Raw genomic sequence first — 13,551 nt, 5'->3', positions numbered from 1 at the left:
GATGCTGAGGAAAAGACCCGCTGGCCATTAACTGTTCCACACGGTTATGATTTCTTGTGCATGTCTGTGTATACGCTCTCCACTCCACCAAAACTGAGAACACAATTACAGCCATGACTATCTAAATGAGGAACACATTTGCACAATTGGTTTGGGGAGTTTTGTTTTATTTTTAACCTTGTTTGGCAGAGCCTTGGAAACAAAATATCAACAGTAACATTTCCAAATTCATGTTTCTAACATAACCAAGTTTTATTTTCCTTTTTTCTATTGGTGCCTCTAGTATCACTGGTCATTACAAACACCCCAGCTGATCTGACTGTTGCTGCTGGATCAGACGTGCAGATACCCTGTGGTTCTCAAGGGGAACCTGAGCCAACTGTAACATGGAGTAAGGTAGGTGAGAACTTTGGTAAAACATGCTTTGAAAGATAAACCAAGTGGTAGTTTATTAAAAAAAAAATCTTTTAAAAAGAAACTGATTTCGCTAGTGAGAGATAGCCTTACAAAAATAGAATTAAAAGCATCGGTACACAGCATGTTTACTCTGAAAACTATATGTGGACATTGTATCTGACAGACAAACTTTCGTAGTTTCTAGATTTTACAGGGATGTTTACAAAGTAGAATTAGAAAATTAACTGTAAAATTGATCTCCAATTTTGCCTTGTTTGCTCGCACCTGGAAAGATGTAATAAAATTAACGAAAGGAGTAAGTATAATTATCACTCGTAATCACATACAATGCAGATAAGAGCTCAACAACAATGAAAGCATTGGCTTGAAAAAGTTGTGACTGCCATTTTTTTATTTTATGTCGATAATGCATCAAGCGTTATCTGCTACCATTTTTGGTTAACAATTTGACACTTTGACACTTACTGTCAGCAGAGTGTGTGGAAGAAAATTATTTTCTAGAGATTATGCTCCAGGTGAACTAGAGAGTGGGTAGGGCCCCTTAAAGATCAAGGAAGTCGTCTTTGTGTTGAAACCCAGGAGATGGGAAAGATACTAAATCAATATTTTGCATCAGTTTTTACTGTGGAGAATGAAATGGAGTCTAGAGAATACAGAGAAATAAATTTTGATGTTTTCGAAGCGATTTACATTACAGAAGAGGAAATTCCGGAGGTCTTAGAGAATATAAAGGTAGACAAATCTCTGAGACCCAACCTAATGTATCCCAGAAAGTTGTGGGAAATAAGGGAGGAAATTGCGAGACCCCTTGCAGAAATATTTGCATCATCTATAACAATGGGTGAGGTGCCTGATGACTGGAGGGTGGCTAATGTTGTACCTTTGTTTAAGAAAGGTTGTAAGGAGAAACCGGGGAACTATAGACCTGTGAGCCTGACTTTGGTTGTGGCTAAATTGTTGGAGGTGATTATAAAAGATAGGTTTTATGGACATTTAGTGAGGCAAAATTGATTAGGGATAGTCAACATGGTTTTGTGCGAGGAAAATCGTGTCTCACAAACTTGATTGAGTTTTTTGAGCAAGTTACCAAAAAGATTGATGTAAACATTGTTTACTTGGACTTTAGTAAAGCCTTCAACAAGGTTCCACATGGTACAATAATTAGTAAAGTTAGGTGACATGGGATTCAGCGTGAGCTTAACAATTGGATACATAATTGACTTAACGGCGAGAGACAGAGACTGGTGGTTGAGGGTTGCTTTTCGGACTGGAGGCCTGTGACCAGCGGTGTTCCACAGCGTTTGGTGCTGGGTCCTCTTTCGTTTATCATTTATAGAAATGATTTGGATAAGTATTAAGAAGGCATAGTTAGTAAGTTTGCGGATGACACCAAAATTGGTGGCATAGTAGACAGCGATGAAGGTTTTCTAAGATTACAAAGGGATCTTGATCAAATGGGTCAATAGGCTGAAAAATGGCAGATGGAGTTCATTCCGGATAAATGCAAGGTATTGCACTTTGGCACAATAAACAAGGGTAGGGCTTATACAGTCAATGGTAGGGCCTTGGGTAGTGATGTAGAACAGAGGAACATAGGGGTGCAGGTTCCTAATTCTTTGAAGTTTGCATCAAATATAGACATATAAAAAGGTGTTTGGCACACTTACCTTCGTTGCTAAATCCTTTGAGTATAGCAGTTGGGAAGTCATGTTGAGTTGTACAGAACATTGATGAGGCCTTTACTGAAATATTGTGTCTAGTTCTGATTGCCCAGTCATAGGAAGGATGTCATTAAGTCGGAGAGGGTCAGAAGAGATTTACCAGGATGTTGCTGAGTATGGAAGGTTTAAGTTATAAAGAAAGGCTGGATAGGCTGGGACTTTTTTCACTGGAACGTAGGAGGTTGTGAGGCAACCTTACAGAAGTTTATGAAGTAACGACGGGTATAGATAGAATTAATGGTAGTTGCCTTATCCGTAGGATGGGGATTTTCAAGACTAGGGGATACGTTTTTTAAGGTGAGAGGAGAAACGTTTTAAAAAGATATGAGGGTCAGTTTTTTTATACAGAGGCAGTTTGCATGTGGAATGAACTTCCTGAAGAAGTGGTGGATGTGGGTACAATTACAGCGTTTATAAGATATTTGGATAAGTACATGAATAGGGAAGGTTTGGAGGGATATGGGCCAGGAGCAGGCAGGTGGGATTAGTTCGTTTGGGATCATGTTCGGCATGGACTGATTGGACTGAAGGGTCTGTTTCCATGCTGTATGACTCTATGATTCTATGAGTAGATGTTTTGCATCAGGTTTTACAGTGGAGAAAGAAGTGGAGGCTAGGGAATTCGTGGAAATAAATATTGATATCTTGAAACTAGTCCACATTATAGAAGAGGAAGTGCTGGAGGTCTTCAAAAAAAGATAAAGGTGGATAAATCTCTGGGACCTGATCATGTGTTACCCAGACTTTGTGTGAGGTTAGGGGAGAAATTGCAGGGCCCCGAGCACAGATATTTGTATCATTTACTGCCATAGGTGAGGTGTGCTGGAGGGTGGCTAATGTTGTGCCTTTATTTAATAACGTCTGTAAGGAGAAGCCTGGGAGCTATAGACCTGTGAATTTGACATCAGTGGTGCATAAGTTGTTGGAGGGTTTTCTGAGAGATAGAATTTACATGCCTTGAGAGAAGCAAGGACTGATTAGGCATAGTCAACAAGGCTTTGTGTGCAAGGAATCGTGTCTCTCAAAGTTGATTGAGTTTTTTTGAAGACGTAACCAAAAAGATCGGTGAGGGCAGAGTGGTGGACATTGTCTGCATGGACTTGAATAGAGCCTTTGACAAGGTTTTGCAAGGTAGACTAATTACTAAAATTAGATCACATGGGATTCAGGGAGAAGTTGCCAATTGGATACAAAACTGGCTTTATGGTAGGACACAGGTTGGTGGTGGACGGTTGTTTCTTGGACTGGAGGTCTGTGACCAGCAGCGTTCCGGAGAGATTGGTGCTAGGTCCACTTATGTTTGTCATTTATATGAACAATTTGGATGAGAACATAGGCATGTTTGGTAATTTTGCAGACAACACCAAAATTGATGGTATAGCCAACAGTGAAGATGGTTATCTAAGATCACAAAACGATCTTGATCAATTGGTCAATGGGTTGAGGAGTGGCAGATTGAGTTTAATTTGGATAAATGCGAGATATGGCATTTTGGCATACAAACAAGGGCAGGACTTAATGCATTGATGGTAGAACCTTGGGTAGTGTTGTCGAACAGAGAAACCTAGGGATTCAGGTGCACAGTTCTTTGAAAGTTGCATCACAGGTAGACAGGGTGGTTAAGAAAGTTGTTTAGCACACTTGCCTTCATTGCTCAGACCATTAAGTATAGGCGTTGGGATGTCATGTTGACGTTGTAGAGGCTACATTTGGAGTACTGTGTACAATTCTAGTCACCCTGCTATAGGAAGACTACTAATGGATAGGGCAGGACTCAGAATGTTGCTGGGACTGGAGGGTTTGAGTTATAAGGCTAGGCTGGGACTTCTTTCACTGAAGCGTAGGAGGTTGAGGGGTGACCTTATAGATGTTTATAAAATCGTGAGGGGCATAGATTAGGTGAATAGCAAAGATCTTTTCTCTAGGGTGGGTTGTCCAAAACAAGGGGGCATATTTTTAAGGTAGAGGAGAAAGCTTTAAAAGGGACCTGAGAGGCAACGTTTGCACACACAGGGTGGTTCGTATGTGGACTGAACTGCTAGAAGAAGTGGTACATGCAGGTACAGTCACAACATTTAAAAGATATTTAAATAATGAAGGTTGTTTCTTGGCCTGGAGGCCTACGATTAGTGGTGTGCCACAGGGGTCAGTGCTGGGATCTTTGTCATTTGTTATTTACACAAATGATCTGGATGTGAATGTACAAGGCATGATTAGTAAGTTTGCGGATGATACAAAATTAGGGGGTTTCTTTGATAGCGAGGAAGATTATCAAAAATTACAGAGGGATCTTGTTCAGATTGGGAAGTGGGCTGAGGATTGGCAAATGCAATTCAATCCAGGTAACTATGAAATATTGTACTTTGGAAAGTCAAACCAAGGTAGGACTTATACAGCAAATGGTAAGGTCCTGAGGAGTGTTGTGGAACAGAGGAACCTAGGAGAACAAGTACATAGTTCATTGAAGGTGGCATCACAGGTAGACGAGGTGGTGAAGAAGGCATTTAGCATGCTGGCCTTCTTTGGTCAAGGCACTGAGTTGGGTCTTTATGTTACAGTTGTATAAGTCGTTGGTGAGGCAGCACATGGAGTATTGGGTACAGTTTTGGTCACCCTTTCATAGGATAGACATAGTTAAACTGCAAAGTGTACAAAGAAGATTTACGGTGGTGCTGCCAGGATTAGTAGGCCTGGGTCATAGGGAGAGGTTGGCCAAGATAGGACTGTATTCCTTGGAACATAGGACAATGAGGGGTGACCGTATTGAGGTGTATAAAATCATGAGGAGCATACATAGGATGAATGCATGTACCTGTTTTTTTCCCAGGGATGGGGAATTGAAAACTGAAGGGCATAGGTTTTAGGTGAGAGGGGAAAGATTTAAGAAGGACCTGAGGGGCAACTTCTTCACGTAGAGAGTGCTGCGTATATGGAATGGGCTGCCAGACAAAGTGGTTGAGGCAGGTACAATAGCAACATTTTAAAAAAATGTTTGGATAGGTACATGGATGGGAAGGGTTTAGAGGGCTATGGACCAAACGCAGGGAATTGGAACTAGCTGAGTGGGCAACATGGTCAGCATGTACCAGATTGGGCCAAAGGGCTTGTTTCCATGCTGTAGGCCTGTATGACTGTATGACATTTGGATAGGTACGTGAATAGGAAAGATTTAGAGGGATATGGACCAAATGCAAGTAGAACTGGTTTAGTTTGGGAAATTTGGTCGGCGTGGACAAGTTGGATGAAAGCATCTGTTTCCCTGCTGCTTGACTCTATGATCCCATGTTGATAATTTAGTGATAAATATAAGCTCCTTTAACCTGGATGGATGCTTTTTTAAAACTTCAGTCAATTTTTTTTAAATAAAAATCCACATGCTAAGCGTGTTTTTTTTACATTAAGCTTGGTGATCAAGTTCATTGGAAGATTGACTGAATTTGAAATTAATCGAATGTGCATAATATTTTCTGTTATTTCAAATGCAATACTATATATATCTCTCTTGCTTTGCAATCTTTTCAACCTGACTGTATAGATATTACCAAACAGCCATTTGTATTTAATCTCATATCAGGTAGCTTCACAATCTTTGTACCTGAATACTATTGAAGTATTAAAGTACAGTGGTATGCATCTTTTTCAAGCAGCCAAATGCTGTGACAGGCATAAAACCTTCAAACTCTGGACTTGGATTCTAATTTTATCATAGCCATCAACATATTTAATCCTCCTTCTCTAATGTCCTCAGCCATAGTTTAAGAAATTTTTAGTCTGTTATCTTGAGCATTGCCTTAACTCCTTAGCTTGAATGGACTGTGTTTCTTTATCAGATCATACTGGTTAGACAGAGACAGTTGTTCATATTTACAGAGATTATCTTCATGGGAGAGGGAATGTCAAAGATTTGTTGGGATCACTGTATAGAAGAAAAGGTAGGCAAGTGTTGGAAATATGTGACACTGGGGAGAAAAAGCACTTTTATGAAGGTTTCAATATGTACATTAGCCCCAAATTTTTAACACAATACAAATACCTTGATTTCATATGATCCATCTAAAACTTCTGATTTCAAAACTGAGAGGCATCCACACTTTTTATAAAATTAACTGTGGTCCAAAGGTGAGATAAGCTTTGAATTGTACTAGGGTCAATTACTAAATAAAAACCAAAAGAACTGCAGATGCTGTAAATCAGGAACAAAAACAAAGTTGCTGGAAAAGCTCAGCAGGTCTGGCAGTATCTGTGAAGGAGAAAACAGAGTTAACGTTTCGGGTCCGGTGACCCTTCCTCAGAACTGATGGTGGCTGGGAAAACGTCAGTTTATATGCAGAAAATAGGGAGGTGAGTGGGGTAGGAAATAAACAATAGGATAGGGCCCAAAGAGAGAGAAAGACAGTAGGACAGACAAAGGAGTTGCTAACGATCAGACTGGGAGGGTGAATAGTTGTTAATAGGGACTGTTAGTGACTAACAACAGGGGGTGTGTAGTGGCAAGCTATGTGGTAACAAGGCCTGGTGTGTGGGGTGGGGGGCTGGGACATGGGAGAGTTTAGGCCCTAAAATTATTGAACTCAATATTGAGTCCGGAGGGCTCTCCATTAACAACTATTCACCCTCCCAGCCTGATCGTTAGCAACTCCTTTGTCTGTCCAACTGTCTTTCTCTCCCTTCGGGCTCTATCCTATCGTTTACTCCCTACCCCACCCACCTCCCTATTTTCTGCATATAAACTGACATTTTCCCAGCCACCATCAGTTCTGAGGAAGGGTCACCGGACCCGAAACGTTAACTCTGTTTTCTCCTTCAAGATGCTGCCAGACCTGCTGAGCTTTTCCAGCAACTTTATTTTTGTTCTAGGGTTAACTACATTTTATTGACTCTTAAGGAGTTACATAATGTTTATACATGTATTGTAACATTACCACATTGTTTTCATGGAGATACAATTCTGATGGATTATTATGATTTCCTCATCGATCTTTGATCTGTAATAGATCCCAACAATATCATAGATTCTGCCATTTAAGAGTAGCGTGAGTGGGAAGGACCAGTCAGTGTAGGAAGTGTGAAGTCATTCATTTTGTACTGAAGAAAAATATAAGTTTGAAATAATGCACTAACAGATTAAAGAACAGTTTCTGTCCCACTGTTATCAGACTGATGAACGGACCTGTCATATATGAGAGTTGATCTTTCTCTGCGCCTTCTCTGTACCTGTACCACTATGTTCTGCATTCCGTCCTATTACGCTGATATACTTACATAAGGTACGATTTGCCTGGATAGCGCACAAAACAATATTTTTTGCTGTATCTCATTACATGTGACAATAATAAATTTTAAAAAAGCGTTTTAAAAATGATTCAAAGCCAGGAGCTGTGGCAAAGCGAAGAGATTTGGGGGTTCCAGATAACAAAAGCCAAAACCTAGTGAATAGGTACAGAAAAAAATTAAAATGTTAGTAAATTGAATCTTTATCTCAAAGGGACTTATATCGAAAGGATTATTACAGTTTTGTAAAGGTCCTGATAGATTACGCCTGGAGTACTGCTGCATGCTTCAGAAAGGGTGCATTGTCTTGGGAGTGGATTTAAAGTGAAGATTTACAAAAGTGATGCTAGTTTGATATGGTTAATTTATAAGAACAGGTTGCATACACTAGGATATTATTCCCTTCAGTAATGAAAATTAAATTATGATCTAGTTGAGCTATTTTGATGAAAAAATGTTCTGTAGGGGAGAAGAAGGTCTAGATATCAAGGAAATGGATGTGATATACTTCAACAAATTAGCTAAAAGAAGGAGCAATTTAGTGGGCTCAAAAGTGGATAAATCCCTAGGCCCAAATGAAATGTATCCAAGGCTGCTGTGGGAGGTGACAAAGGAAATTGCAAAGGCTCTGACACTTGTTTTGTCATATTAGTTAGGCAAAGCTGGAGTAGTGTGTGTAGTTCTGGTTGACACACTGTAGGAAGGATGTGATTGGTTTAGAAAGTGTGCAAAGCGATTCACCAAGGTGTTGCCTGGGATGGAGCATCTCAGCTTTGTGGAGAGGCTGAATACGATGATGTTGTTCTCCTTTAAACAGAGAAAGCTGATGGGGGAATCTGTTTGAAGTGTACAAAGTTCTCCTTTCTTTCTTTCTTTCACTCTTTTGTTTTTCTTTCACTCTTTCTTTCACTGTTCTTTCACTTTCTTTCTTTCACTCTTTTGTTCATTTTTTCTTTTCTTCACTCTTTCTTTATTTTATTCATTAATTCTTCTTTCCTTGCTCTTTTTTTCTTCACTCTTCTGCTCTTTGTATTCACTCTTTTTCTTTCTTGTTTCATTTTCTCACTGTTACTCTCTCTTGCTCTTTCTCTTGCTCTTTTTATTTCTGTATGAAATTGAACAGCACCTGCTAATCCAGGTGAATGTTTTAGATTGCAGTCAAGAGAACTTAAAAAAATATAGTTAAACTGTTGGTCGCACTCTCACAAAGTTGTGGCTTCAAGCCCCACTCTAAGAGGAGGTGGGATGCTGTAAAGCCCCATACCCACTTCCTGACTGCCTTCCCCTTTCCCCCCAGTATATTTTTACCAGCAGTGGGGAGGTATTGGGGAGACTTCTGTGTCTATGGACTAATTGAACTCCTTCGATGCTCATTTGACAGTCACGTAATGGTCTCCTCCTGTGGTGGGAGAACTGCTTACCAAGTGTCCGTTCCGGAAACTTTCACTGTGTGGGCTGATAGTAGACATTTAAGGGCATCTTGTCTTGAAACAATAATTATCACTTTTTTATTAAGAGCTGTGGGTTTGAAACTGATTACACCATTAGGAGTGATGGGGTTGGGAGCACGTGCGGGAACACCAATGTCCTGTGACATCTGACCCCAGGACTTAACAACAAAAATTAAGGCTGATACTGCAATACAGTACTGAGGGAGTGTTGTCTTTTGGATAAGATGTTAAAACAGGGAGCCTGTCCGTTCTGTCAAATGGATGCAAAATATCCCACAGCACTGTGTTGGGGAAGATGCTGGAATTATGCTGATGGCGTGGCTAATATTGATCTTCAATCAACTTCAGTAAAACTGATTTTCTGACCATTGAAGTTTTTTAGAGCTTACTTTTAGTGAATTGGCTGGCACGTTTTTCACATTATGGCAATTCAAAAATATTTTGCTGACTATAGAGCCCATTGAGATATCCTGTGATCAGGAAAGGCACTCTATAAATGCAAGCTTCTTCTGGTAGCACATTTTTTTTTTGTTGTTAATGACTTTTTCCAGAATTGTGCAAGTTATTTGAAGATAATTTTGGGTATATCTTGGGAAGCTGCATTGTACTGGAAAATTTCTGTCTAGAATACTTTTTCACACTTGCAGTCAGAATGCTGAAATGGTATTTAATCTAATATTATATATTTAGTAAGCCTTGGTTCAGACATGATACAAATCTATAACGGCTGCAATGAGTGTTTTTTAATCTACTTAAACTTTTAATTGATAATCTACAAAGTAATATCAGAGCATTATCTGAAAGAGTGCCGGCATTGTCTGTACAAATATACAACAATGACACAATGTTTTCAATATAGGACGGAATTCAGATTACAGAGAGTGGAAAGTTCCACATTAGCCCTGAAGGATTCCTTTCAATTCATGATGTTGGACCTGCAGATCAGGGACGATATCAGTGTGTTGCCAGGAACAGCATTGATCATTCTGCAGCTAGTATGGTGCTGACTGTGGTTGGTAAGTCTATAACATGGGCTTGTGCTGGGTCTAATGGATCTGCTATCGTTAACTTTGGTTGTGAAATTCATGCAGATTAATTTATGAATTTGGTTTAGAATGGATGTGAACATATGGTCAATCTTGCCAATCCATGTCCTTTTTGTCTTGTTGCCTCACCTTCACTAAGCTTTTTGTATTTTTCATTTAAATACTTAGCAATTGCCAAATAAGGGCCCAGATCATCCCACCAGTACTGCTGCTAATCATCACTTTAACTACTATGGAAGTTAGATGTTTCTGTTATAACAAATAATGCAAAATATGCGGCAATCAGAATTCATAGCGTGAACGCATAGATACTTTGGTTTTCCTTTATGTCAGCTGTTGATGTAAAGTTAAAAATGTTATCTAAAATTATCTCTGCTTCAGTTGTGTCTAACTTCCTTATCACCTCACCAGTCCCAGATATTGTTCGAAGTGGAGACACTTTTGTCGAGTCCTCAATCAAAGAAGCCATTCAAAGTGTTGACAGTGCCATCAATTCCACTCGTAGAGATTTATTTGAAAGGTAAAATTAAATTCTACTGGTATGTCCTGCTAGTGTATGGAGTGTATCTCTGGAATGTTTTTTTTTCCTCTATGTAACCTGCTTTTTGAATAACGCTTTTTGACTGGTACAAAGAAATATTTAAAGATATTTCATACATTTGACATTTTCAGAAGAGCTTCTATTCATCTCCTGCTCCAAAAGAAAACAGCTGAAAAGTTATTAGGTATCATTTATGCCAAGTATCGCAGCAGTTATTACTTATTCCAAAAGCACTTAAGTAAATTCCAAATCCTTTTGTAGAAATACCTGGGATAGTACTTAGCTACAGTGTTTACTTGTTCTGTATTCCTGTAAGGCTCTCTGATATATCCAAGGAGTACACATGTGAGGCTAGCTCCTAATATCTAAGTTGCAAAGTAATTGTTGGGAAAGGTTCAAGTGTGAAAAATACTGCAAGCGTGGTGGCCGTTTTTTTTTAATTTAGGCATTTTTAGGTGGATGTTGCTAAACCAATTATGTCCAGAAAATATACATAACCTGTTGAATTGGGCTGAGGAATAAATGCTACAAAAGCTTGTGTTATAAGTGGTGTGCAATAGATATCATAATTAAGTAACTGCTGTAAAGAAATGAGGTACTGCTGAGTAATAGAGTATAGTGTGTTAGATTGGGTGACCCAAGTATAATCTTGTTTTCATTATTACGTTACTGACCCAGCCTTCATCATATTTATAAGAGATTTGTCTGTTAATGTGAAAATGTGACATTTCTCAGTTAAAAGTCTCAGGGGTGGAGGGCTTTATCTGTACTTCCATGTTGAGATGTGGCAGATGGAGCTTTTTGTTTGCCAGAGGGGGCTAATGCATCTGCAACTTGTTCAGTTGGTCTGCTGCTTCCATTGAGGCAGCCCAGGGTACTGTAGATCACAAAGGGAAACCAGCTTTGTGAGAAGCAATTGGGAAGAGAGCCAAAGGCAAGATGAGGAATGAGAGAGAATCGGCAAGATGAAATATGTTTTTAGAACTTTCCATTCATCATTGCTTCCACATTGTGTGGCTTGTTCTATTTGTTTTATCTTCCATGAAATGCATTCTTCACATTTCATTACTTGTGATTAACAGTATAGAGTATTTGGTTACAGTGGATCAGTTTTATTTTCTTAAAGTTGTTTTTGACTTCTAGATTCAGTTTGGATAGAGAAAAGATATTATGCAGATCAGCAAAAGCGTCAGAAATTAAGACTTTTGTCACTTTCTGTGTTTACACTTGTTTATCTTGTTTTCTTATTTAACAGTGTCTTCTTTTTTTTTCTTACCTTTCTAACCATCTTGGACGATATAGTGCAGGTATAGTATCAGTCGTATTAGCATTTTATATATTCTGTGAGCTACCGTTTTCTCAACTACTTTTGATGGAGCATGATTTGTTGCTATTCATCTGTTAATTTCCTCCTTTAAAATACACTTGAATCTTTTTACCAGAAAACATTGTATCACTTGACGCCATAAATCATGGTTTGAGGCCTTTCTATGCATTCAGCTATGTTTTGCACTCAGTATTATTGGTCAATGTACTTTGGATTTTATGGATTTTATGACATTAAACATAAAGACATCTTCCTGCTTAACATATCTACCTTCTTCAAAGCGATTTATTGATGAATGTAACTGGAACAAATGAAACTTCTAAAAATGCATTAGAACAAGTTGCCGAATGAGCTGGAATAGTTTCAAGACTTTCTTTTTCAAGAAAGCTAGACTGTATTGAACTGAATTACATTTCAAAGGATCTCAGTTTTATCGTCGCATAAATAATGACTGAATGGTTTTGGATCGGAACACTAACGAGGTTTTCTTTGTCTGAACATTATCCTCTAACAGAAGGCCTCAAACCCCAAATGAACTGCTTGCCTTGTTTCGATATCCACGACTTCCAATTGTTTTTGATCTTGCAAGAGCAGGGGAAATTTTTGAACGAACTCTGCAGCTCATTCAGGAACATGTCAACAATGGACTGATGGTTGATCTGAACGGAACAGGTCAGTAAGGGTGGACGTCACAGTTCACTTCAGTGTGAAGCAACTTTAATAAGCAAATCTTTCCATGACCAAACAAATTGAATTGTACCTTTTTGTTTGCACATGTGAATTTATTGATTTAAGCAACACAGCTTAATTAAAGCAGCTGGAGGAGTGCCATTTTTTGTTTCCTTGGGGATTGTCAACATACATCCACCAAACAACCCCTAAAACAGATTATGTGGTCAAAAGGTAGTTACTCTTGATTGAATGTTGATATAAAAGAAAGTTGTCTGTCTTATATACCAGATTTCAGTAGTGACCACGTTTTAAATATGGTTGAAAGAAAAAAAACTTTCATTTCATAGTGAGCAATGGTCTGATTTGGATAGCCATGGTGTGCTGAATGTTGCTGGGAATGGAAGGTTTGAGTTATAAGGAGAGGCTGGATAGGTTGGGACTTTTTTTCCCCTGGAGTGTAGGAGGTCAAGAGGTGACCTTATAGAGGTTTATGGAATCATGAGGGGTATACATGAGGTGAATGACAGGTGTCTTTTCATGAGGCTAATGGATTCCAAGACTGGGGACATATTTTAATGGTGAGAGGAGAAAGATTTAAAAAGGACATGAGGGGCAAATGTTTTACACAGACAGTGGTTTGCATGTAGAATGAACTTGGAGGAAGTGGTGAATGCAGTTACAACATTTAAAAGACATTTGGATAAGTACATGAATAAGAAATGTTTGGAGGGAAATGGGTCACGTAAAGGCAGGTGGGACTAGTTTAGTTTAGGATTATAGTGAACATGGACGAATTGGACTGAACAGTCTGTTTCCATGCTGTATGAATCTATGACTCTATTAGTTTTAGTGCGTTCAATTTCTGCATCAAGCTTGCAAAGTGAACAAATGGCTAGGGTGTTAGTTACAAGTTTCCTGATGAGGCCTATCTTACAGCACGTGGAGCTATATGAATGCTAGTGGGTGTATTGACCAATGATGGAAGGCTTGCAGAAGCCATTGTAAATAATCCAGCACAGGGGATACCAGAGATAGCAGAAACTGCAGATGCTGGAGAATCTGAGATAACAAGGTGTAGAGCTGGATGAACACAGCAGGCCAAGCA

General features: G+C 39.0%; 1 protein-coding gene across 1 annotated transcript in view; it reads left to right on the top strand.

Moving 5' to 3' along the window:
- The window catches only part of LOC109931853 (peroxidasin homolog), a 235,116-nt gene that overhangs the window by 173,779 nt on the left and 47,786 nt on the right, over positions 1 to 13,551 (top strand). The window contains exons 13-16 of the mRNA XM_048597105.1: positions 284 to 396; positions 9,720 to 9,876; positions 10,318 to 10,426; positions 12,289 to 12,450. Coding sequence (XP_048453062.1) covers positions 284 to 396; positions 9,720 to 9,876; positions 10,318 to 10,426; positions 12,289 to 12,450 — 541 coding nt within the window. The remainder of the gene's footprint in view (positions 1 to 283; positions 397 to 9,719; positions 9,877 to 10,317; positions 10,427 to 12,288; positions 12,451 to 13,551) is intronic.

The sequence above is a fragment of the Rhincodon typus genome, chromosome 5, assembly GCF_021869965.1.
Source record: "Rhincodon typus isolate 14 chromosome 5, sRhiTyp1.1, whole genome shotgun sequence".
In the NCBI taxonomy this organism is placed as follows: domain Eukaryota; kingdom Metazoa; phylum Chordata; class Chondrichthyes; order Orectolobiformes; family Rhincodontidae; genus Rhincodon; species Rhincodon typus.
Note: the sequence above shows the minus strand (reverse complement) of the source record. Positions and strands in the feature narration are given on the sequence as shown.